At 47.8% G+C, this 24,429-nt stretch overlaps 1 protein-coding gene across 4 annotated transcripts; it reads right to left on the bottom strand.

Annotated features, from left to right (window-relative positions):
- Nucleotides 1–240: 240 nt before the first annotated feature.
- LOC133341708 (interleukin enhancer-binding factor 3-like) lies at nucleotides 241–23,351 on the bottom strand. Of its 4 annotated transcripts, none has more exons than XM_061550349.1 (19): nucleotides 23,221–23,351; nucleotides 22,242–22,319; nucleotides 21,233–21,504; nucleotides 20,273–20,450; nucleotides 19,396–19,552; nucleotides 16,520–16,611; nucleotides 16,009–16,104; nucleotides 15,159–15,270; nucleotides 14,614–14,711; nucleotides 14,365–14,473; nucleotides 13,402–13,527; nucleotides 11,068–11,255; nucleotides 10,417–10,539; nucleotides 9,833–9,967; nucleotides 9,218–9,334; nucleotides 8,751–8,786; nucleotides 6,431–6,521; nucleotides 4,727–4,780; nucleotides 241–1,966 (listed from the first exon to the last, which is right to left on the bottom strand). In XM_061550349.1, exons 2-19 carry the CDS (start codon nucleotides 22,242–22,244, stop codon nucleotides 1,827–1,829), a joined length of 2,127 nt encoding a protein of 708 aa, XP_061406333.1. In that variant the 5' UTR covers nucleotides 22,245–22,319; nucleotides 23,221–23,351; the 3' UTR covers nucleotides 241–1,826. The 4 variants fall into 4 exon arrangements, with proteins under 4 accessions (XP_061406333.1, XP_061406334.1, XP_061406335.1 ...); XM_061550350.1 differs by having other exon boundaries at nucleotides 13,417–13,527; XM_061550351.1 differs by lacking the exon at nucleotides 8,751–8,786.
- Between the last annotated feature and the right edge of the window lie 1,078 nt (nucleotides 23,352–24,429).

Below are 24,429 nucleotides of genomic sequence, written 5' to 3'. Positions count from 1 at the left end.
GTTCGGCATGACGTCTGACGTTTCGGTCAACGTGCTGGGAGGGCTTGTGGCGCGTGGAGCACAACATTGCACAGAGGCGAACATCACACGGCACAATCCGAAAGCACGCCGCACGGTGCTATGAAATATATGTTAAGGGGTAAGCCAGAGCGCGCATCAAAGTCCGTTGAGAGCCTTTCCTTTCACCTCGTTAGCAAAGCTACGAAACAATGAAGGGCAGCCAAGGACGCAAAGCCCAGGTCAGTAACAAGAATCCTTTATTCCTCTTAGACTGCATCTTCCTGTCATCTACCTGGCACTTGTCCCCCGAGGGAAAAAAAAAACAGAAACGGACTTCGTATCCTCCTCAAACGGGAGCCGTGAGCCACCGGCGGACGTCAGGACCCCGAGCGGACAGTGGGTCCCCTTCCTCAACGCAAAATCCACTTGGTAAGTCGTACAAAAAAACGCGCACACCGAAAATCAGGGAGTACGTCAAATGAAAATATTAAAAACGGCAAACAATACAACTGTAACTTATACGAATATAAGAGAACGTCTGAGTTTGCCGAAAAAAGTGTCGGGAAGGAAAGCATCCTTTCATCCTTCATATCCTTGACGGAGTTGCAACCTCTCCTTGCGAAGAACGTCACAAAAGCGTTGAGACATGGTACTGCGCTCTTGCAAACACAACTGTCCCCACGACGAGACGAGGGTCTGCAAGACCATGCGTAAAATAAAATAAAAAGTATTCCAAAAGGCACCCCAATTATCATGCCACTAGCAGGTCGGATGATAGCAATGGTCTTAAAACAGCAACCTTTCGACTATGTCGCCTACGTTAAACGAAGAGAATAATGACACCGGTTTGGATAAAACCGTGCGGAGAGCTGGACGGTCGATAGGACATGCATGGGGGGGGAGGGGTGATCGCGAGGTCTCGCACCCACATTCCTACTGCTGCCCCCCCCTTCCACCACGACGGGTGGTCGTGCACGGGAATGCCACCGAGGACTTGGCCCATCGGTCGCAATGTGGCCAGTGGCAGCAGCGTCCGTCGGTGCAGCGCGAGTAAAAACGCGAGGCACGCCTGCCTCGTAGGCCACGCGATGCTTCACTCCCCCGCACACCACATGATCCGATTTGTCATAAAAAGTTTGAAGTCGCTACTTCAACCCATTCCACTGTGCTACTTAGGGGATAATGTATCGTCATCGTCAATGGCCACATTATTTGTAAGAACCTATTACGTACACGCGCGTAATCTACGAGCGTTGAGATTTTAATTGACGATTCGTTAATGGTCACATGCCTAACGCCGAGGGCGGGGCAAACCCGGCTACTGCAGGGTGGGGAGGAAGAGGAGGTGGTGCAAGGTTGGTGCGTTACGTTGCGTAGATCTAGCAGCGTACGGGACATGCCAGCTGCCAAACATCTTACAAAAGACCAGTGCAAGACAGAGCACGCGTGCACGCACGCACACACACACACAGGCAAGGAACACACGCACACAGACGCACAGTAACTTGCAGCACAGCTGAACTACCGCATTCACAAATGACCTTCTCAAAAAACCAATTTTCCCTAAGCAAGGAATGGCCAAGCCATCACCACCACCACCACTACCACAACAACAACCATCACAGCTGCCACCACCTCCCCCTGCCTGCAACTCATCCTCCTCCTAACCCCTCACACCTACGCTCGGCACAAAAGCGCCGCTGCGGCGATCACCGGAGGTGGGGGGGGGACGCGCGCACGGGCGGCAGGCGGCGCCAGGGCGAGCGTTAGGCGGGTAGCGCACGTTATCGTGGGTTTAGGATGCCGACGGAGGGCCGCCGGCCGCTTTAGTAGTAACTCCCGTACGGCGGGCCGTGTGGCTTGCCGCCGCCGCCGCCGCCGCCCCCCGGCCCCGAGCGAGGAACGCTCACACCCAGTTGCACCACAGTCTCCCCCGTGCTCTCGAAGCTGGCCTCCGACGCAAAATCTGTGCCGGGGAGACAGAGCATATACAAGACGCACATTAGTGCCGGGTCTATACCCCCATGCTGCCAGCCAGCTTGACGCTAGGCTTACGCTACGGGAATTACTATGTTTTTAAAGGAATTTAAAGGACGCAACTGATAAAAACTAACGGTTCTAATCTTGTGGCACGATTGCTGGGGAATCGACAGCGAGCGTGGCCCGCGACTTCATTTCGCACGGCCCGTGGCCACACGTGGTCTTAACCCCTCGAAACGGCCAGCCAACGACGTACATCCGTCACTACAAAATCCTAGCGGTACTCATCAGGTACAAGAGGAGAATATTTTAACAACCTGGCAAAACTCTAACTTTAACGAGCTCAGTCAGATATTACAGCAGTGTGTTAAAGAGACAAATTAAGATGCAAGAAGAATGGTTTTAAAGACGACACCGGTGGTTAAATCTCACGCAAGATGGGCCGAAAGACAGATCCAAAATATTTATCCGCAAGGTGTAAATATTACATTGAATTTCACATTACTACAGCACGCCGTCAGCCGGATGCTGCGCACAGACGTTACGCTCAAATTCTTGAAATTAGCCACGCAAAAACAACTCCTTATCTGCCCGACCCAAGTCTCCCATTCTCAATAGCTTCAGACAAGTCACCGCACACCACCAAGAACACTTCCAATAACTCACAAGGGAACAAATTTAAAACGCAGGAAATTATGGCCCAGTCAGTTATAGTCAGGACACGAACGAGTTGAGCATCAACGAGTTAAACGTAAGAGCGCTTCCATAGCAGGGAGAGGACTCCACCGACTAAACACAATCACCTCGCCTCCAAAGTGAGCCGCCAGCACGGCTATGCGACAAGACGTGCGGCAAACATTGAGCGCACACGCCGGGGTAATCACGCCGCGAGATCACCACAAGAAACTTCCAGGCCAAGTCAAGCTTCTGCATATTAAAAAAAGCACTTCTGACAAAAAGAATTGGCCAAACATAAGTAGGGACCCCCCACCCCCACCTCGTGAAAGGCTACCGACTCAAGCGAGCCGGCTCAGAGCCATCATTCACTTGAGCCGGGTCAGTCACCATTAACTTGAGTCGACTCAGAGCCACCATTAACTTGAGCCGGCTCACGAGCCATCCTTTGAATCTCGGTGAGCTGAACCTGAGCCAAGCCATCCATGGCCGAGCAACTCACAAAAGTATTTTGAAAGTCAAGGAACAAAAACCGATCACGTGAACTCGCAGCAGCGGCTTTGGCTAGCCATCGAACAAAGACGGTCACTGCACGGTGCGATTTCGGATTCGCTTCTGTGGTAATCTGGAACGCTCGTCCTTTCAATATTATGAAGCCACCAGAGCTATGCACTTTCAAATCGAGATTGAAAATTCATTTCTTTACAACTGCTTTTTGCGTTTAGCTTGTCGTCCTTCCCCCGCACCTCCGATTAGCACGGTTGGCTGCAGACGGTGGGAAATAAGTACAACACACTGTACATACAAAGTAACAGAGCGGCTCAAGCCCCAGTTGAGCCGTTGGAGCCAGCCCGAGGCGAACGGCGACGAATACAGGCGCAAGACATTTTCGACTCAAAAATAATGTATCCACATGGCTTGCGTGGTTCAGTCACAGATGCACGCAAGTTTATTTGCTCATGTGCACAGCACGTGCAACACCTGTGCGAGGCAATTACACGTTGCTCCAGCAACAGCACAACAGTCTCACAACAGCTAAACACCCGAAGCTGCGAGAACAACGTCGACTCAATACCCCAACCCCCCCCCCGGTACCCCCAACGCCCACATCCCCGTCCCGCTGCCGCCGTCGCCACCCACCCTTAAACCCTCGCGTTGCCGTCACCAGCAATTGGCTACTCTCAGCTACTGGGCAAAGCCAGCGGTAAAAATAACGCGGCGTAAAAAGAAATACAAGACTAAGGTCTCAACAACCGAACTACGACCCAACAACCGCCGCCGTCGTTGCTAATGTCCCCAGCACCAGCAGCGGGAGATTTGAGATTACTTCAACAGCAGGATGGGGGTGGCATGCGGAGTTAGCCAACAGGAGGGCAGCCTTAATCTGGGCGTCGGCTGAGACTCATAAGCCCTGGACTCCCATCGCTTACGGCCCGCGCATACGCCCAAGCAGCGTTGACACACGGAGGAAGGGCCAGGATTAAGGGAGGCTCCATGTGGCGCTTACGACAGAGAAGATGCATTAATTTTGGAGCCCCAAGGCAGGTCTGGACACACTGCAACATACTTTTCTAAAATGCATGTGGGTTTTTTTTCTCCCTCCCACCAAATGTGTGACTGGCAGAGATGCCAGACTATGCAAGGGCATTCAGAAATTAATGTGAAATTGAGGGGTTTGTACTCGAGTACATTAAATAATTTCTTTCAATGGACTCTTTTAACTTTCCGAAGATGTGACTGTTTCTCTTCACCCGCCCGCCCCCGCCCCACCAGTTTTACCAGCTGTGAAAATTGTGAGGCGTTCACAATCAAGTAGTTTAATGTTTCAAAACCGTTCCATAACGCTACAACTCTAAACGACAGTATAATAATAACAATCATTATAATAATAAAAAAACTACATCTCTCTTCCGGTACGCGCATGCTTGCGGGAGGGAAAGATGGGCATTACGAAGGCTTCTTCGCTCCGCCGCCGTCTGCGGTCACACAGGGCAGTAGCGCCTGTTGTCCATGTGACGAGGAGCTGCCCAGTTGTACCCGTGGTGCCCTCTCATCGCGAACCGGTGCTCACCGTATGAGGGCTTCTCCATGGATCCGAAGGCGTAGGACTGACTGTACGCGCCCGCTGCACGCACCGAGAGCCACAGTCAGGGGGTTAGAGGTCTCGTCAGACGACACACAACGCACTGTATGTGTATCGAACACCATTTATTTATATTATCGATCATCATGATGATCATCAAGAGCCAGGGTCGATCCACTACTCGATGGAAGGCCTCCCCAAAGCTGCTGTCATCTCTCACGCGATACCACTGCTATTTAGCGTCCCACTCAGCATCTGTTAAATGGTTTGGATGGAAATTACAGGGTGACATATAGAAAACCCACTGATTTCTACTGATCTCGACTTAGGCATCTCATTGAATGTTGTAACTCAAACTGGTGAGTGCTAAAAAGTCTATTGCGAATGTAACCTGTACATATTGCACGATCGCACATATGTGCCAATGTGCAAAGCTCAAACAGATTAAGATTACACGTTCCACGAGTTAACTTACTCACGGGATTTCGTTTGTTACGCAACGTTAAGAACATATTTGTAGTTTTGAAAAAAGTAATTTAAACAATCAGCATCTCCATCTACAATGACACACATTACGATGTGGCCGAGGTAAAACTATCATAGACTTCAACTTAAAGGCGATTTTTATTTTACCAGGTAAGGCCCACTGAGCTATTTAGCTCTTTTGGAGAAGCGACCTGGCCACAAATGATAGCCCTTCGAAGGGGCTTAGGATGTAGAAATCTATAGCAGCCAAATACTCTAAACGCATGTTTCTAAATGTGGAGGGGAAAACCGGAGGACCCGGAGAATCCACGCAACCACGGGGAGAGACACGCAAACTCCAAATATACAGGTGTCAGGGTCGGGATCGAGTCCACGACCTCCTGCATTCCAGGCGAAGTATTTAACATCTACTAGCCACCGTGGCTTCCAACGGGTGAGAGGAGGGAATGCTCTCTTGCGTTTCTTATGTCGATAATAAAAAATAACTTAGAACGGTAAAGGTAAATGCCTAGCATTTACATAAGCTGAGCCTGAGGCCAACCTAGCCTGAGGCGTTCATGCATGCTGAGCCATGACTAAGAATACGGCCCATGTAAAGCAAAATGTGTATCAGTGTTAGCCAATATTAATCCATCGCAAAGTGGCAGGTTACATTTGCTGTCAATGAGAAACCTATGAATGCACCACTTAGAAACGCTGTCTTAACTTCCTCTCCATCCAAGAGGGACATCGCTGTTTTTAAATTCCCCGGCACTTGGCGACTACCCTTGACTTAACAATGCCAATTCCCATTGTGATGTAACTGCAGTGCTGGTTCTCAGAACCCACTGCGAGCCGTAATGTAGTTGGAATATAAAAGAGGTTCATAGCCTAATGCTGTAACCCCAGCGCACTGGGGTTGCACTCCTAAGTCACTTGAAACTATGTTTCTCAGACTGACAAAGCTTCCAACTCAAGTCTGACACACAATGATACACACATCTCGGCGTGCAGCTACAAAATAAAGAGCCTTAACACGTTGGAGTTCGGGTTAGGCCACGCAATATTACCAGATTTCTGGATACATCATTACATGGCTTTACGCAAAAATGAATTGCGTTTCAAAATAAGAGCCGTTTTTTGCTGTTTGTTTGTTGCATTGTGTTGTGTTCTACAAGTGTGACAAAGAGGTAATGCGGCTCATGTCAGGGAGCCCGAGGGCCTTACCTAGACCGGCAGGGCCCATGCCTCCACGTCCAAACATCGCTCCTCTGAAGAATCCTCGACCACGACCTCGGCCACGACCGCGAGACCGCCCCTGCACACACACAAGACAAAGATCCCCCTTATAGCCTAAACAGACTGTTGGGGCAAGTGCTGTTAGCGAGCACCAAAAAAGGCTAGAACGCCACACGAAAGGGTGGATGGCCAGCACCACGCCCAGCGGCCTTTGTCTCCCGAGTGGCGATGTTTCTACGCACTGCACCAGGTACTAATTTGAGGTTGAGTCGACCTAGGGGAGGCCCAGGACCAGTTCAGATAATCATCACTGATATGGGCCGTGAGTGTGAATCGAACTCGGGTCATTAGGTTTGTAGCGCAGCGCGCTAACCGCTACACTAACGCTCCCCACACACACACAAGGGTCAAGATCAACCTCCGGGGCATGTGCTGAACTTGTGAAGTTACTTATAATCGACGAGTGTTTTGTAGAAATAATTCCATGGTACATGCACAGCGCCTTTCTGTTAACTCACTGCTGGAAAAGGGCCTCACTACACCATGCGGGTTGTGGAGATGATGACCATGAAACATATTAAAAACTCGAATCTATTACATTGACAGTGATGTTTTTATTGGTGGTCGTTTTGACGTTTTAGGCCATCGGGCCTGAGCTCAGCAATCGTGTTAAAATCATTCCATAATCTCCGAGTCAGACACCGGCGACGTCGAGTGAAAGCAAGAATGCAGGAGCCCACAGATGGCATTTCACGTAATCCCTTGAAACGGTGGCTTAATCCCAGAACAACCTGTCTCGCCCTGGTGCCAGGTTCCGGCTCGATGTAGTCATGGCAAGGGCAGTAATTACAGCCTAAAGCCATCGTGTGTGAGCCTGCTAATTGCAACAATTATCCGGGCACAGTCATTTGTTCTCCTGGAGCAGCAATTATTAGATTAAAGCTTAATATTACCAAAACATTTCAGCTTCAAACTATTCGCAAGTCCGGCAGCTGGTCTTTGAAATTCAGAAATGCAAGCAGGTGAGCACTGAGTAAAGTGTGGCAGCATCCACCCACCGATAGGAAAATGTTACAGGCACAGGCGTTGAGAGGTCATCATGGCAAATGCCATTGATGCCACACCACACCTCGCCTCCTCCCTTCTGCTAGATCCCAGTTTTCTGCAAAGTTAACGCAGGAACTCCAAGAACGGATCTTACAGTGTGCCCACGCCATCTAATGCTCGGCCTTCCCCTTGCTCTGGGTGCCACTGCGATGCCCGTGTCGGTGACCCGCCACACTCCACCCTGCACAGCCTCCTCTTCATGCCGACATCTACAACGCTTATTGCCGCGTCCTATTCTATACCTCCAAGTGGCTTACCTCATCTTCCTCCACCTTGCACATGCGTTCCAACCATCACAACCTCTTATTCCTGATGACATCAATACATTCCTGCCTCATTCGGCTTCAAACTTCAAAGTTGTGCATCCTTCCATAAAATTCCTAGCATCCTTCACATGCCCCTGTATTCAAATGCCAGAAATGTATTTTCCAGTTGCTTTGTTAGCAAGTAGGAAATGTGTAAACGTCTGCAACATTCATGCAGCTGTCTCTGCCAAATGCGAGTACAAGTAATTCTCGAGAATGAAAAGAGCCGTGAAAATGTTTCTAGATTTGAAGCTTTCGTGACTGCAAGGATTCATACTCTCAGGTTTTTTTCGGTAAAGTCACGTAAGTAAAAAATAATAGAAATAAAATAATAAATAAAAATATATCAATTAAATCACGACGTTTTGCAGGCAACAAGTCTCCGTCTTCTGATACAGTAAATGTAGCTGTGACGGCCCCACCTGAAGACGGAGACTTGTGTTGCCTCCGAAACATCGTGATTCAATTGATGTATTTTCATTTATTATTATTTTTTTCTTTTTTTTTACCTACGTGACTTTACTGAAAAAAACCTAAGACAATGAAAACGTGTTTGAGAATGGCTCAAAGCAGGAATTGCAGAGAAGTCTGATGAGAAAGAATGTGGCTGATGTGGGAATATGCTAATAATAATCATAATAGCTTATCTACCCAGGATAGCCATACGGATTGCAAAGACTCTTGCATTTAGATGTTTGGCCAATTCAATGGCATTTTATTTTTTTGCTATGGGAGAACAGAGAACGCCTTTGGAAACCCATGCAGAAAGGGGGAAGAACATACACACTCCATACATGAAGGCACCCAGTCGGGAATCGAACACAGGTCCCTTTCTTGCTTCGAGGCACGCGTGTTACCAACTGCGCCGCCCTGCCACCCAATAATTACTTATTTACCCTGAAAGGGTCACCGCTGGAGATGTGATGGTGATCCTAAAGAGGAAAGTGGAAGAGAAGAGGGGAGGAGGAAGGAGACAGATCAGTTGGTGGGACGTGAGGAGTTGGACGGGACTCTACTTGAGATGCTGTAGATTGCGACATGCGGAAAGCATCTGTCATTGGCATCACCCCCCTTCTGCACCCCTCCCTCTCCTCCATTCACCCTCCCTCCTCAACCTCTTTCATTGCAAAAAATGTAGTTTATTTTTTTAATCTCATTACTTAGAAGCTATGTTAATCCCTTTCTTTAATAAAACATGCAATAACTTTTTATCTCGTGTAGATCGCCTTAAAGAAGTCCAGGCATGAAGCACGCTCAATCGAACACACATTTATTGTCTTCATTAACCTTCAGTTACGATGCCGACACAAAGACACGAGGATATAGCCCATCATGGCGGGGCATGGTGGTGCCTTCAACTCACGGCGCCGGCAGCGTTGGGCCCGGTGAAGAGGGCCGTGATGGCTGCGAGTGCGGCGTTGGCCTTGGCCACCTTCTTGTTGGAGCCGGTCCCCTGGAACTTCTGGCTGTCCACCTCCACCTGCATGTACCATCACACAAACCAAACGATCCCTTCCCTCACCAGCCAACGGTCACCTCTACCCGCGTACAGCTGCACACACACAACCGCTAGGGCTAACGGTAGATGGGCGTGTGGTTATGGCGATCTGCCCAATCATTATGTACAAGCTGAATAATGTTCCGCTTTAATCAAGCATGTGAGCCGGAGCATAAATTGTAATGATTCAAACCCCATGCCGCACCCCCCACTCCCCCCCATGTGATTTAATGGAACTGTCGAAATTTTGGAGTTGCACCTCGATTGACGAATCGATCACTATTTTCCTTTGAAGTGGATCGATGAAATGCGTTAATGAAATGAGGAAAATATATTTTTATCACAAAGTTTTTACAGGATACACTTCATCAGAAAGTGCCGTGGATCGTTGACGGCAATTGTGCAAGGACACGTCCAAGACGACGAGGGTAAGGGACGCACAGCAAGTCGTGGAGCACGCAACCAGTGGCGCCGACCGACCTCGATGACGAACTGCTTGTCGTGGCTGCCGCCGGTCTCCGACACGACCACGTAGTTGAGGCCCTTCCTTTTCTCGTTGAGCTCCATGATGGGGTTCTTCCCATTCGGGGTGAGGACAGGGAGCTGCTTGCCCGACTGTGTGGGCGAAGAAGGGTGGTGGGGGTGGAGCAAGGTGTTAACGAGCGGTGTGTGCAGCACACAGGCCTAACTACTCTGAAAAATAATATATTGTATGCAACAATTTTACTTGTATTTGCTGCATTCATATGGTGCTTAAATGCCTCATCAACACAAAGAGCCTTGCATCAACAATACACATCACTCACATCACCTATCACTGCCCAACACCACGCTTTAGCCGGAAGTAAAAACTGAATCCATCTTGGCAACCTCAGATGCCATCGAACGGCTTCACAAACTCAAGATACAGCTAAAAACTCGTACATTGATTTTCAAATGCCAGAGGAAAGGAGTATATGCCATCTGTCTGTCTGTGTGCTCCCACTGTGAGTGTCGTGTAAACAGGAGAACACTGAACACCACGGTGGAGACCACCGGGGTGAGACTGTGCACTGGGGCGAGACCTCGGTGGTGCTGACGGAGGCGCCAGTCGGAGTGCCCGAGTCCTCGAGTGTGGACGCATTCTGCTCCGTAGGCTCAGACTTCTGGTCGAGTTCAAGTGTGTCGTAACCCAGGTCCTTCAAGACCTGTGCGTCGGGAAAGCGCGGTACCAGGCAAATTAGAGGAAACACACACGACAATTAATATTTAGAACTACATTTACATATATAAACCCCAAACACAAAAACAATTATGCTGAGTTTTGGGTTGTGTCACGGGATCACCTGGCCAAATTTCTAATATTCGTTCACCAACCGACATATCCAAAGAAATTAAATTGCACGTATGCAAATGTTTAACACACTGATAAGCAAATTTATCAATGGGATACGTTACACGAAACTATGCCTAACATCTTCCGAATAAGATCCAGAAAGTCAGAATAAAATCATCAAGATGGATACAAAAACCCAAGTGTTAAGTTAACAATGATCTTGTAGAATAGGAGTGAAGAACACTTTTCCTTGCTCAAAGTCGAGAAGGACTCAAAATAATGTTTTGGCGAGCAACTAGACCCTAACCCACACTTTAGCGTTAACCAATAACAATGAGAAATATCGACCGAGATATAAAGAGGCCCTGGCAGTGACGAAAGTGATCAGAGGACAGCTTGCCTGCTCGGCCACGTTGAGGCGTGCGTGCTTCTTGGAGGGCCCGTCGGCCGTGTACTCCTTGCCCTCTACCGTGGTGCTCATGGTGAAGGTAGGCGCGTGCACGGGGCCCGACTGCGTCACCAGCTTGTACTGCAGGCCAGGGTAGTACTTGTTGAGGCGCATCAGGGCGTTGGAGTTGAGCATCGAGTCTGCGCGTCGCAGGGGGCAGGAGGAACGGGAAAGAAAACCCAAAGTGTGTTGTCGCAACAGCTGCGATGGGTGTAGATATGGCAGCACGGTTTTCATGGGCATCCTCCAGTTTTAATTGGATGCATTTTAAATGAAGAAAGCAAATAGCAACAAACACGTGCATGCCTGCCAATTGCTTGTTCATGTCACTGCTGGTGGAAGAGCCTCTACGACAGGAAGTTCTAGAAAGCTCCTCTAGAGCAGGGGTCCACAACCCCCAGGCCGTGGCCTGTTAGGAACCGGGCCACACAGCAGGAGGTGAGCGGCGAGTCCGCACGTGGCCCTCCCATTGTTTTATTATTCACCACTTCCATCCGCGCCTCTTCCCCGCACTGCGCACATGTCTCAGTCAGCCCACAAGCTCTAACCCCTAGCCTAATGAGTAAAACACAAACGTCGCTGGAGAGCTTCTTTGAAAAGGGGGAAAGACCCAATGATGAATCCCCCCCCCCCGTCCGTGAAAAAATTGTCTTCCACGAAACTGGTCCCTGGTGCCAAAAAGGTTGGGGACCGCTGCTCTAGAGGGTATGTGTCACCTCCTCTTCCATGCCGGCAAGGTGTCTTGGAAGAGGTGGAGTAATCACACTTTACATGACCTACTGATTGACTATGGTAAACCCATTTATACCACTGGTCGAGGGATTTAAGAAATTTGCAGTGGTATTTTAAATGCCGCTTCGAGATGTCTAATCTAATCTTCGCACTGTGCATTTCAAATCCGGTGTGCTAACTAACCATGACACCATGCCAGTTTCCAAATGAAGACAACAACCTAATATAGAAATTATTCTGATTCTCGAGATACTTTAAAAACTGTTTTCTTTTTCTTCCTGTCTCATCCTTTACTTTTTTGCCCCGATGCATTTTGTATGGTCTATGTATCTCAAAGTCACTTTGAGACACTGTGGCTTTTAAACAATTGTTACATGAACATCCTTTAACATTGCACGTACCCAGACTGTCCTGGACTATCCTAGAAAGGTTTAAAACGTTATGAGAAAAAAAAAAACATTCTTTAAAATCACGGACAAGTGTGCGACTACTCGCCCTCTCGTGACAACACTGGGTTGATCTCATATGAGAATGTACAATTGTGACACTGATGCTACTGCAGTGCCATAATGGCATGCTTGGCCCAAACTCTTAAAGCAATTTTTTTCTTTAGAAAACGCTTTGAGCACACATTGCACAACCTGGAAACATACACAGCAGAAGCCGTTTGTGTTGCATCGTTTTACAACACCCAATACGTTAATACTGATCTTTAACACAAGCATGCAGTCAGCTGCAGACATGACAACAATTGTTTACATGCACAACAAAGCAGCAATTTTGTTAGAGCGTGCCTTACTTTAAGCGCCGTTGAAGCAAGGCATAAGTGCTTTAACACAAGGTCCATTTCCATCCAGGTCACATTAAACTCCAGCCAAATAGGTTCCCACAAACTGAGGCAAATTTACCACAGGGTACCTGGGTAAACATTGGTCAGTTTAGAGTGGTACTGAGGTCACAAATAAGCCCGTAATGATTAGCCCAAGCCTCGCAACTTGATTGTATTGTATTGATTTCGGGATAGCAATTCGATTTGTGAAGATTCTTTTACCTTAACAATGTCATGCAATGCACCGCCTCCACTCTTAAGCGAACCAGCCATATACAACATGCCAATATTGACCAACCGATCCTCACACGCACGATCCAAAGCAAGTATCGCGAGTCGAAGAATCTATACATATCGATAAATTAGCACATCGCCACTTCCAGAATCGCAATACACCACCACCATTAGCAGAACTTGCCGAAGGAATGTTTCTCAGCAGAGGCAGCCGGCTAAAATCCACCGAGTCAGACGACCTGTCGGCGGCGCCCTCCGACGCAAGGTGGATTTGTACGCATGCAGTTTTCATTTTCAATCTAGACTGCAGCAACGAACTACGCCAGTGTTCCCAACATAGCTGCGCAGGCTACCATCATTTTCATCGACCGGCGCAGTACCAGACCGTTAATGCGGTGCGTCGGAGTTGCAGGGCGGAGGACAGTGTGGGGCATGGGGGGGAAGGGGGCCCTGTATAAACGCTATAGCGCCGGGCGAATAACCACACAAACCGTTGTCTGGCAGACCTTTACGCCGGTCACGCAGCTTCTTGCTGCCCAGGACGACGTCCAAATTCCCGTCTTCCAAGGGGCGCTTCAGGGGCACCAACGAGGGCGAGTCCGCGTGCGCCTGTGGGTCTGGCGCACACAACACCGCCATACTACCCGTTACCAGCAATCTGCCACAATTTTAGTTAAGCTAATGAATAATTGTCGGGTTGGTAGGATTTTAGGTTTTATTATTAAATGAGATGCTAGAAACCGAACATTCCTGTGCAATTGAGTTTTTGTGGGGGGGGTTTATTTTCGTTTGTTTGCATTTTCTTTTTGGGTAATCACCAATTAAAAAACATTCGCAATGCTCCCTGAAGGCCCATTAGGAAGAGGTGGAGAGGGACGGCCTGCCGCGCATGCACCGACGACCGCTTCCGCTCTCTGTACTCTGCAACCGTCGCTCATGTCCACTAACAAACCCCTCCTCATCACGCTCCGGCCGAGGCTTCTGAGTGCGCAGCGGTCAAAAGCAGAGCTGGGATCAAAGCGTTTTGGGTTTGCAGGCGCGCCGCGACAGCCTGCACGAACTTGACGGCAGCGAGACGCCGACACATTGGCGCAGTCGGTGAGAGGACTGCGGCAAGCCCAGTAGTGAACTTCAAACTTAGGAGGATACTTGTACTCAACAAGTCAACTGGCCTCCTGGAATCGTCACGGTCTATCACAAAAGCATATTTTACAAGGTATCTGAGCATGGCTCTCTTGTAAATAATGAATGTCCAAAAAGCATAGAAAATGATGCTCAACGCAAGGTCACCATGTGACATATAACCGAATAGAGCCTCTCAATTTAGCTCGGTTTCCTGTTTTCAAATCATGCAATTTATCGTTTGACACCGAGGGCTTGCCGCAGTAGACAGCATGGCAGCAGCGTCCACAAGAGGAGGTTGCAAGGTCGGGTGGGAGGGGGGAGCAGCTCACCCAAGGTGTCGTCCTTTGGCACCTTGCGATATTGGGGCCTGACGTACGTCAGAGACTCCATGCCCAAGACCTTGTGCACATGTCCGAAGGCCATGTTTCGCAGGTAGTTCTGTTAAGGAAGAAGGCAAGGAGGGAGGCGAAGAACAGCACAACGTGCGTTTAAAACCGCCCAGGCCAACAAAGCACAGGTAGTGCTAACAAAGTGCAGGTGAGGTCCGGGTTGGGCGTCGTGAGGGTCACCCGCCTCACCTGGGCACTGAAGGTGAGCTGCTCAAGCTGCTGTACGCTGAGGTCGCTCAGGACATCAGTGGCGACCTTCTCGCAGGGGTCGCCCAGGCCGGGGCCATCTGCCAAGCAGACACCACCATTAATAGGTGACCACTGCTGCCCACTGTGGTGGCTGATGTGAGGTGCAGATTCAATTCAACGCTTTATCATTTTTGTATCGTTAGTAGTGATTTTTTTTGTCTCGTTTGTATTGCCCAAATTGTATAGTCTACCGCACAATGTCCCATTTCCATCTTTCTCGTTCACTCCTTCAGTCCAAAATGTTACATGTGCACATAAAAGGGAAGCAATTGCTTGTTCGCGGCATTGCTGCCGGAAAGGCCTCAACTAGTGGCCGCCACTCGGATATTTGGCCTATTCTTCCACGCTGCCGATTGACTGTGGGGAACCCTTTTATACTATTGGGTGGACAGAGGTGGGGGTGGATATCAAAATGTTGCCCATTGGAATTAGGACCAAGCGAAAGAAACCTTCCGATGGTGACCGAGAGGGGGGAAGGACATTACCTGGCATGAGGAGGCCAGAAGATAGGCACTCCATGACGCGTCGCAAGCCCTCGCCGGCTCCCATCGGACGATTGCACGTTCCCATCGCTTTTTCGCAAATTAGCTCCAACGCCTGCGGCGCACCAGAGGCACAGAAGACCGCTTGAGCCGAGGCTACGGCTGAATTGCACGACCACCACCATGGAGAGGGAAAGATTGTAAAATCCTTCCTCTAAAACCGTTTGTAAACCATGAATTTCAAACGCAAAACTTCCTTTAAATGATAGACAAAATGCATCACAAGAGGAACATCCTTGTAGACTAGACTCTAAGAGACGTAACAATACACAATGGGCTGCTCACAAGCAGCAAGGCAAGATTGCCAAAATCATGCCTTGCATGTGTGTCATATGACCACCATATGGCACGCACAATGCTCTCAACCTTGTTGAAACCACCAGAATAAAAAATTGCTACCGTAAACTTGCCATGAGCTGGCTGCCCACGTGGCAGAATAATGCAATATCGTCTGTACATGTGTCCTATAACCTGCACCTCTTGTCTCCAGTTCTCTCAAATATACCTCGTTAATCCCACTTTCAATTCAATATTCTTCATCTATTGTCTCCAAGTCTTTCATCTCTCTCTCTCAGTAATATTTCTCACCTCACTCATCTATATCTCTTTATATCACAGGGAGTCACAACTTTTGGCAGGTCACAGCTCAGAACCGCATTGATGGCCCACAGGCCATCATGACCGCGGCAGCATGGACAGAATCTGATCTGAAGTGCGTTTTCCCTGCACAGTATAGAGTGGACACTGGGGGCGACTCCTCCCAGTGGAACTTCTGAACACCCCCACCGCTCACCCAGCCGTTTAGGGGCTCCCATGCCGGGTCGAATGAACTCAAGTGTCGGAGGAGTCGAATAACGATGACGCAGGAGCGTAGAGGGCTGGCTCTTGCCTGGAATGATACAAAATAAGAATAGAAATCACAATGAATACATATTAGGCTGGTTTCACTTGACAACAACAATGATGCTTGTGTAAATGTTAGCAATGCATTGCAGTATTTGCTAGTTAACATTTCACGGGTCCTAAATAGCAACGACCGCATGATTTTCTCTCCTGTCTTTACAATCAATCAAGCCGACTATGGGTAAACACAAACCCTCTAATTGCTTTTGTAGCCTCATGAAAATGATCAGCCGTGTTTAGTTTAACCTGGCAGGTGCTTCAAGTACAAAAACAACACGAGAAAGCATCAAGTTTCAAACAATAATTCAAGTGAGCAGTTAATTAACCATTCGATTTACTTTTCAACAACAATGCAGCTCATAAGGCTACAATAACAATAAGGCAGTAAAACGTGGGCAAACCTGGAACCACTTGGCGCGGCGCAGTGATGCCAGGGCCTTAAGGCAATGCTGCCTGTCCAATACATCCGGAGCTTCCTTTACGGTAACCTTCTCTATTGGGCGAGCGGGGAGTAAAAGACGGGCACGGTTTGACCAAGAGAGAATCTGTCATTTGTCGGAGACGCGGGTGGGGAGGCGAAGGAAGCAAAAACCAGAGGTAACACAAATGAAAAAAAAATCTTAAATAAAGATTAGAGATAAACTGCGGGCATCTCTCGAGTTCCCCGTGTGGCAGGCAAGGCAGGTGGAGGCAGCCAGACATCGTCCTGCCCAGGTTTAACATGACAACTGGACACACACTTTCCTCTGCATATAGTGCAGGAAAGCACTTCCCACTTGGTCAGCATAAAAGACGAAGGTTTCATCGCAACAATGAAACCAATATTATAATCCCCACAGCTGGGATTTAGTCAAATTGAGTGGAGAATCAAATTTTACAAAATATGTTTGTGTGCAATCAATGGTGATTGGCCTAAGACCATCAACTAACACTTGAGGACATGATTTAAACATAGGCAGAAGAATGGATCTAAACCTAGACCCTTAGCGGTGCCAGCTCAGCGCATTGACCTCTGCAATACCTGGCCACCTACAAACTTTTACTAAAATTGACAGCAGTGACAAGCATCGCCAAGCCGCCAACAAAACCAACGAGGCGAGTTAATGGGCCGTTTCCAACTTCTCACATCGTGAATGAGGTTCACATTAGACAAGTGCGGGTGTGGTCTTGCCAAATTGAACAAAGCAAAGACACTATGAGACCTTCTTTACCAGTGGCAAAATATAGTAGTAGGTTTTTACCCTTTCAACTGGTACAAAAACTGACAACTTTATAAGCAAAGACCTCAACGACTGCATGACCTGCCACACGCAAACACAAGCCACAAACATCCTATCAAGACACTCCTCCTCCTTCCCCCCTCACCCACTCCAACATGACAGACAGCGTCCGGTTGGTCAAAGGTCCTTGGGCTCCTGGACAAACTAGATGGCTTTGGGCAGGCGTTGGCGTCACAGGAGAAACAAAAATAAAAAAATCCAGACTGCGATAAAACCAGACAAACTAACAAGTTAGTCATTGATTCTGACCAGAAAGAACGCCTGAGCAATTCTCGGCCAATGTAACTGATTAAAGCAAAGCAAGCCATCAACCGTTTCCCTTTTCATGTATAAAGTAAGCTGCTGTATGATTGCATTACTTGATGTTATAACACTTGCTGATCCAAGGAAGTCTAACCAAGTTTCATCAATCATTTTGAGGAGAATCCTGCCAAGTTTTCACAAAAGGGGCGATGATTGCTCTGTATATTCCAGTTATGTAATTTGTGGGTAATTATCCAAATTTGGAGCATGACACCAGTATAAAATGGCCCAAGTTTGCAAAGGACGTCATGGGATTAATATTAATCAGGACGGCTGCTGAATTTGAACCGTAAATCTCTGCGAAAAGCAGCGAACATGCTACTGCTATAACCATTCAAGCAATAAGATAATATATGTGTAAAGCTTGATGTAAAGCTTTCGTGACTGCAGGAATTCATACTCTTTGGGTGTTTCGATCAAGTCACGTAAATAAAAAATAATAGGTCACGACGTTTCTATCGCAACACAAGCAAATCGTCTTCACCTGAAACGTCGTGGCCTATTATTTTCTATTTACGTGACTTGACCCAAAGAGTAGGTGGACAGCTGTTCACCTCCATTATTGCTGTAAAGGGTGACGCCTTTTATTTTTTCATCATTTTGATACCAGCAAAGATGGTTTCATAGGTATGTTACCAAGAGGCCATATCAGCACCCTTTAATGCATGACACACTTTAGGAAACTGCAAATTGTTGTGCAGCTGAAAAACTGCATGAGCTAAGCAGTAGCTTTCAACGACCCTCAACTTATTTTTTGGTTGATCGATTACTTGCATTAGCCAGTCACGACAGCCCAATTGAGGAGTGCAGTGAAAGCAGGCTCCACAAAGTAACGAGTCTGATACTGTGTAGTGAGGGGCGGGGGAGGCAGTGAGATAACTATGGGGAGTGGGGCAGAGAGGGGGTCCATGCCAGGAGGAGCTGAGCTGGCAGCAGGGCGGGACCGCATTATGAACGGGCACGGTCTGTTTTCACTGCACACATCAAGACAATCCGTTAAGACTCGCCAGGCAGAGTGCAGACAACAAACAGTGTTACAATTTGGCCAGAATAATGAATTTTGGTAGTGACCCTCGCAAAGCCTTCCAACTATTTTACCTTGGCCACGTGTGTCTGAGAACATTTCCTACAAAACACGATGTGCTCCCTTCCAAAAAAAACGTCAAGGACACCGACACGACCCATTGCTAACAATGTGAAAAGAAACAATGTATTTCTAATTTGAATGCTTGATAGGAAGGCTGATTTTAATACTGCATAGGTTTTCATGGTTGTATCACATATAGTTCGGCAAGTGTGATATTTTACGCCATGTACAGGGAGCTCCATTAGGAACTGATTATCCAAATTCTTCCGAATTCAGTTCCTCTATTAGCTCCCAGCACATCAAGTGAAATATGGGACATCATGCTGAACAAAACACAGTACAATCCAAACAAATATTGCGGTGTAATTTAATAGGGCTCAACAATTATATCTGAATTATGTAATTATGTATACACGGTAACTTGTGTATACGTCAACAATCAGCGGCAAGATGTAGAATGCAAGTGCAGAGCCTAGTGTTGCCTGTAAGTATTCAACCTCAGCTCTGACCCGAATGCGAGGTTGCAAAGGCCCAATGGCAGGAGCTAAAGTGAGGGGCATGTGTATGGGCGTGCGCCAGGTAAGGGAGCGTCTGGGTGCAGGCGCACCTCCGTCTCCTCCCTCCTCCTGCTGCTCCATCTCCTCTCGCACCAGCGGTGAGGTGAGCGTCACAGTGAGGGTGAGGAACGGCTCAGTCTGGCGTGAGATTACCACAGACGCCTCGTTTGCCTTCATCTCCACCAGGAACTCCTCGTTTTTCACAGCCTGCAAGGACAAACAAAAGAGGGGTGTTGTTTAGGATATTTAAATCCACCTCTTTCGATGCATCTGTAATATCAAACAAATATACAAGAAGCGACCTGCGTGCTATTCCTTGAATTTAGTCAATGATCTTGATTTGAAGCTTTCATGACTGCAGGAATCCATGCTCTTTGGTTCTTTCGGCAAAGTCACATAGATAGAAAATTAATAGAGCACGACGTTTTGATCGCAACACAAGCAACCGTCATCAGGTGAAACAAACACAGCAGTTCTCCTGCTGTGTTTGTTGCGATCGAAACGTCATGATCTATTAATTTTCTATCTACGTGACTTTACCGAAAGAACCAAAGAGTTTAGTAATGTAAGTGTTTATTACTTTTACATTGTATATTCCCTTTATTTTCTCTGTGCAAGTTTAAAGGTCTCTATGCGAGTCTGAATCTCGATGTAAATAAATGGTGACCAGGCTGAGACCATAAAATTATTACACTTGATAACACAGTTTAATCATGAGCGGGCTGTTTGAATTCCAACTCAACATCCAGCAGTGCTGGATCGATATGTCTCAGTATTTCGGCGCCTGAATAACCGTGGCAACCTCTGTGACTGCGATGAATGCTTGAAGGAACCAACACGCCACGACTGTTACACGTGCCCTCCCCCACCCCCTGCAGCATTTATCCTTCCATAACCGCTGTTCAGTGGCACCAGCATTGCTCTTACCTTGAGCTGCGCCGGCAGGCTCTCAGAGACGCGGCTTAGCAGGTGAATCGTGGGCTTCTCACGACACAGCAGCACCAGCTCGAGGTCTGTGTCGCCCGTGAGAAGCAGGCCCTTGGCCACCTTGCCCACGCGCATCACCCCGCGCAAGGTACGCTTCGGGGGTTCCGCCGGCTTCTCCCTGCGCCGGTGCAAGAATACGAAAGCATTTCAAGAAAGTGATTAGCGTTCGGATCAGTGTTTCGGTTGTACCGCACATTGTTCATCACAATGTCCATATTTTTGCTCAACATGGCAGGAGATTCTTCAGGAACTGAATACAAAAATTTTATGGAATTCAGTTCCTGCCGAAACTCCCAGTGTGAGGTGAAACGTCACACACCATGTGGAACAATATACTCCAAAACACAATGAAGAGATGTACAGCAAAAAACGCAAAAACCTACGTAATATTAACAAGAGTATCAACTGATACAAGCAGGGCCTGGCTGCTAATGCAGCAGACCATGCTTTCCCACCTGAAGACGAGCGATTGTGTTGTACCCGAAACGTCGCGATTTATTTTATTTGTATACCTACGTGACTTACCGAAAGAACCAAAGAGTATGAATTCCTGCAGTCACGAAAGCTTAAAATAAAGATTGATACAAATATATGTATTATTCTACACTTTGTCATAGGTCAGATTGATGATGGGGGTGTACCAGTTCAGATATCACATGCCACTAATGTTGGCCATGGCAAGAAATTTAACTTAAGATTGCCAGGTGCACAGCACACTGCACTCGGTAATGTGGGAGTAGAGTTCAGTACAACAATTGACACCCCTGTCTTCCCAGGGTAAGAATTGAACAGGAGGGTTAAACCATCAAGACTTGTGAGTGACAGCTTTCAAATAATATATTGTATTATGTCACAGGGGTCAGAATTCTACGTGGGTCAAAATATGAGATGATCTCCTACTTTTCTCCATCGCTGGCCTCCTCGCCATTCTCTGACTTGACCGCGACGTCGACGGGCTCGGCCTTGACGGTGACCGGGGCCTCGTCGACTTGCTCGGTGGTCTGCTTCGCCTGGTCCGTCTGATCTATCGAGTCAGACACGAGCTTCAGCGCCTTCTCGGTGGTGGTCACCATCTCTTGGACGGCCTCCAGCTCGGCCTGCGTCGGGTACACCTCCGTGTGCTTGGCCAACGCATGCCGGTCGTCCCGCGCAAACATGCGGTACGGGCGATACTACGGTACGCGCGAGCACAAATAGGAGAGAGGACACGCGGATGCATACAGGTTAAGTTGTGGCAAGGTATTCGTTTCAGCTGGGTCTTCACAGGTCGATGACCCACATATTGCATCCACTGTAGTCAAGGCAATTTGAGAATATCCCTTGGGGTGAAACTGTTATTTCAATCTAATTTCTGCCCACTTATTATAAATCCAATTTCAAATCGTTGCAACGTAATTTTCTTCATGTCCCACAATTAAAATATTACAAAAACCCACCCATACTGATAGATTAACCAACCCCGGCTGCAAGTTTAGTACCCAATAGAATGTGATATTTCCACTAAACAAAACAGAGGTGAGTGGCGCAAGATATTTTTTAGTATGGAGACTCCGATAAGACAATGACTATGCTTCTGTATTCTTTAACCTCTCCCAAGTCCCATTTTTAAAAGAGCCAACTTGATTTGCCCATTTAAAAAAATTATTTTAAATTGTATTGATTTGAATAATGAATGTATTACCTATCGTTTTACTGTCATATTCACTTATTTCAACAGTTGATGGTGTGAGGCACACCGACACGTTTTTATATACTTGTGCTTCGGAAGATATTAAAACTGCATGAAATGCACGTTTACGAATAGGGTAATGATCAGGGCAGTGCGGTCAGAAGCAAATGGATACAATCAACAACTATGTTAAGCGCTTATACGCGTATGAATGTGTTCGTAGCGTTGTTCACTTCCTACCATGTTTGCTGAATAGAAGAATGAGCTGCAAAGAGATGAAGCTTGCACCAGATATTGTAATGGTTCTTTAAGCGTCACCTGTAACAAACAGCACTCAATATTATAATCCATACACACGCATGGTTTACACCACAGCCTCCCATATCAAGACAATCAATCTCAAAAACTACACATCACCAGGTTGATAAGCTGATTTAACCAAGCCAAGCGAGCTGTATATTTGTTTTTATTGTGAAAGTCCTCATGTGGTAGGGGATAAATGCAATTAAATTAGCTTCAGTGGATTTAAAATGGAAGCACTTTCCAACGACCAAGCAGTTGACAAATACAAATGCATGTTTTGTTTAATAAAGGGACAAACTACCTGCCAGACGTGATATCAATTATAATGTGTTACAGCACCGACGTTAATTGAAATTAGATGATTGCAATTTATTACGAATCGTTCATTTACAATTGTAAGAAATCCCAGGTCTGGTATCCAGTGCCAATGAGGGTTCAATTGCTCGAAGCGTTTTAATACATCGCTTTAATTATAGTGCCGGGCGGTGGGCATCTCCTGTTTACATCCCAGGATTCATCATCATCAGCCATGAAAACCCGCGCGCTGTTAATTCATTCGCATCTGCACCTTCGAACGAATTTAAGTTTAAATGAGTGCGGCCTTGCACCGAGGCCTCGTCTAGGCGAGCCTGACCTCGCGCCGTAAAACTTTAAAATCGCCACTCACTCGGCGTTTTGATCAAGAAAAAGCGACAGTGTGCACCCAGTAAAACATTCTACAGTTAAACGAGCAACTCGTTTAATTCATAAAATAACATTTTAATTGAAAAAGGCGGGAGGTGGCCTGTGCGCAGGCTTCATTCAGGCGAGTGCCGTCACCTTCACCGCCGCCAACGCAATTGACTCTCGTGTCAACGAACGTTATCGTTGACGTCGTCACTAACGCCGCCGGTTGTGATGAAGAAGTGTAACGCACGCGGAGGGGAAATGAGGAGAAAGTTTACGACGAGGATGAGGAGGAGGCGTGCGGTCTCCGCGCCTCGCACAGCCGAGACGAGACCCAGGTAGAGATGGCGGCGCGGGGACCACGTGATCGCCAGCCCCGCCCCTTAACTCAACTCCCCCACAGAGCCCCCCCCCGCATCCCACCCACCACCTTCACCCCGTCCCTCAATGGACCTCTAGTGATGGTGGAGGAGGAGGAGGAGGTGGTGGGGGTGGTGGAGGAGGAGGAGGTGGTGGGGGTGGAGGAGGAGGAGGTGGTGGTGGAGGAGGAGGTGGTGGTGGAGGAGGCGGTGGGGGTGGAGGAGGAGGTGGTGGTGGTGGAGGAGGTGGAGGAGGTGGTTGGGGGTGGAGGAGGTGGTGGTGGAGGAGGTGGTGGAGGAGGTGGTGGGGGTGGAGGAGGAGGTGGTGGTGGTGGAGGAGGTGGTGGACGTGGAGGAGGTGGAGGAGGTGGTGGCAGTTGTGGTGCAAAAGCACAAACAACAGAAACCCAACACGTCCGTCATCAATAACACTGTGGCTATAAAAAAAAATAAAAACAGATCATAGGCGACGTTTCGGGCAATGACCCTCCGTCACCTCTCGATGATTATACACGTTTCCTCTTCAAGCAGTCTTATTAGCGAATGTGCTGCGTTATTGTGTAATGGCGATGGGTGCCTAGGGTCTGCAGTGATGAGTGATGGGGTCCCATCGATACTGTGCAGCGGCGCCCAAGCTTGCCGAGTGCGTGGGACCCCTTGCCAACGTCCAGACATTGAGCGGACCACGGGCTGGGACCCACTGGTCCATAGTGATGGATGGTGGGCTGTGCTCAGTGACGGATTAAGCTCGTGCGGAGCCTGTAGCACGTGTTATATAGGGGCCCTAAACTAATATTATACATCTTCGTGGTTCTTTCGGTAAAGTCACGTAGAAGGGAAATAATAAAAAAAATTAAACATAATAAAATACAATTCTCACACTTAATTTTTACTTGCATAGTAAAATAATTGTATTTTTTCATTTGCTATACAGCCAGATAATACGACATAACGCAACCTTAAACACCCAGTCGTTCATAAAAGTTGAAGGCAGTATAGTACTATAGTAATAGAGCAAGTGCAGAATCACTGAATCGGAATTGATAGCTTGAAAGCATTTAACAAGTGACACTTGAAAGCGCGGGCCCCGTAGCATTTGC

This window comes from Lethenteron reissneri, chromosome 12 (assembly GCF_015708825.2).
Source record: "Lethenteron reissneri isolate LAM-NWPU_2019-01 chromosome 12, ASM1570882v1, whole genome shotgun sequence".
Lineage (NCBI taxonomy): Eukaryota > Metazoa > Chordata > Hyperoartia > Petromyzontiformes > Petromyzontidae > Lethenteron > Lethenteron reissneri.
The sequence above is the reverse complement of the archived record's forward strand: the minus strand, read 5'-3'. Positions and strand labels throughout refer to the sequence as shown.

Bases quoted from the DNA above. Each gene is read 5' to 3' on its own strand.
- LOC133341708 (XM_061550349.1), bottom strand. The intron at 13,528-14,364 runs GTGAGCTGCTCC...TGTGTGCGCCAG, and splicing joins GCCAAAGGACGACACCTTGG to ACCCACAGGCGCACGCGGAC. The intron at 11,256-13,401 runs GTTTGTGTGGTT...TGCGACGCGCAG, and splicing joins TAAAGGTCTGCCAGACAACG to ACTCGATGCTCAACTCCAAC.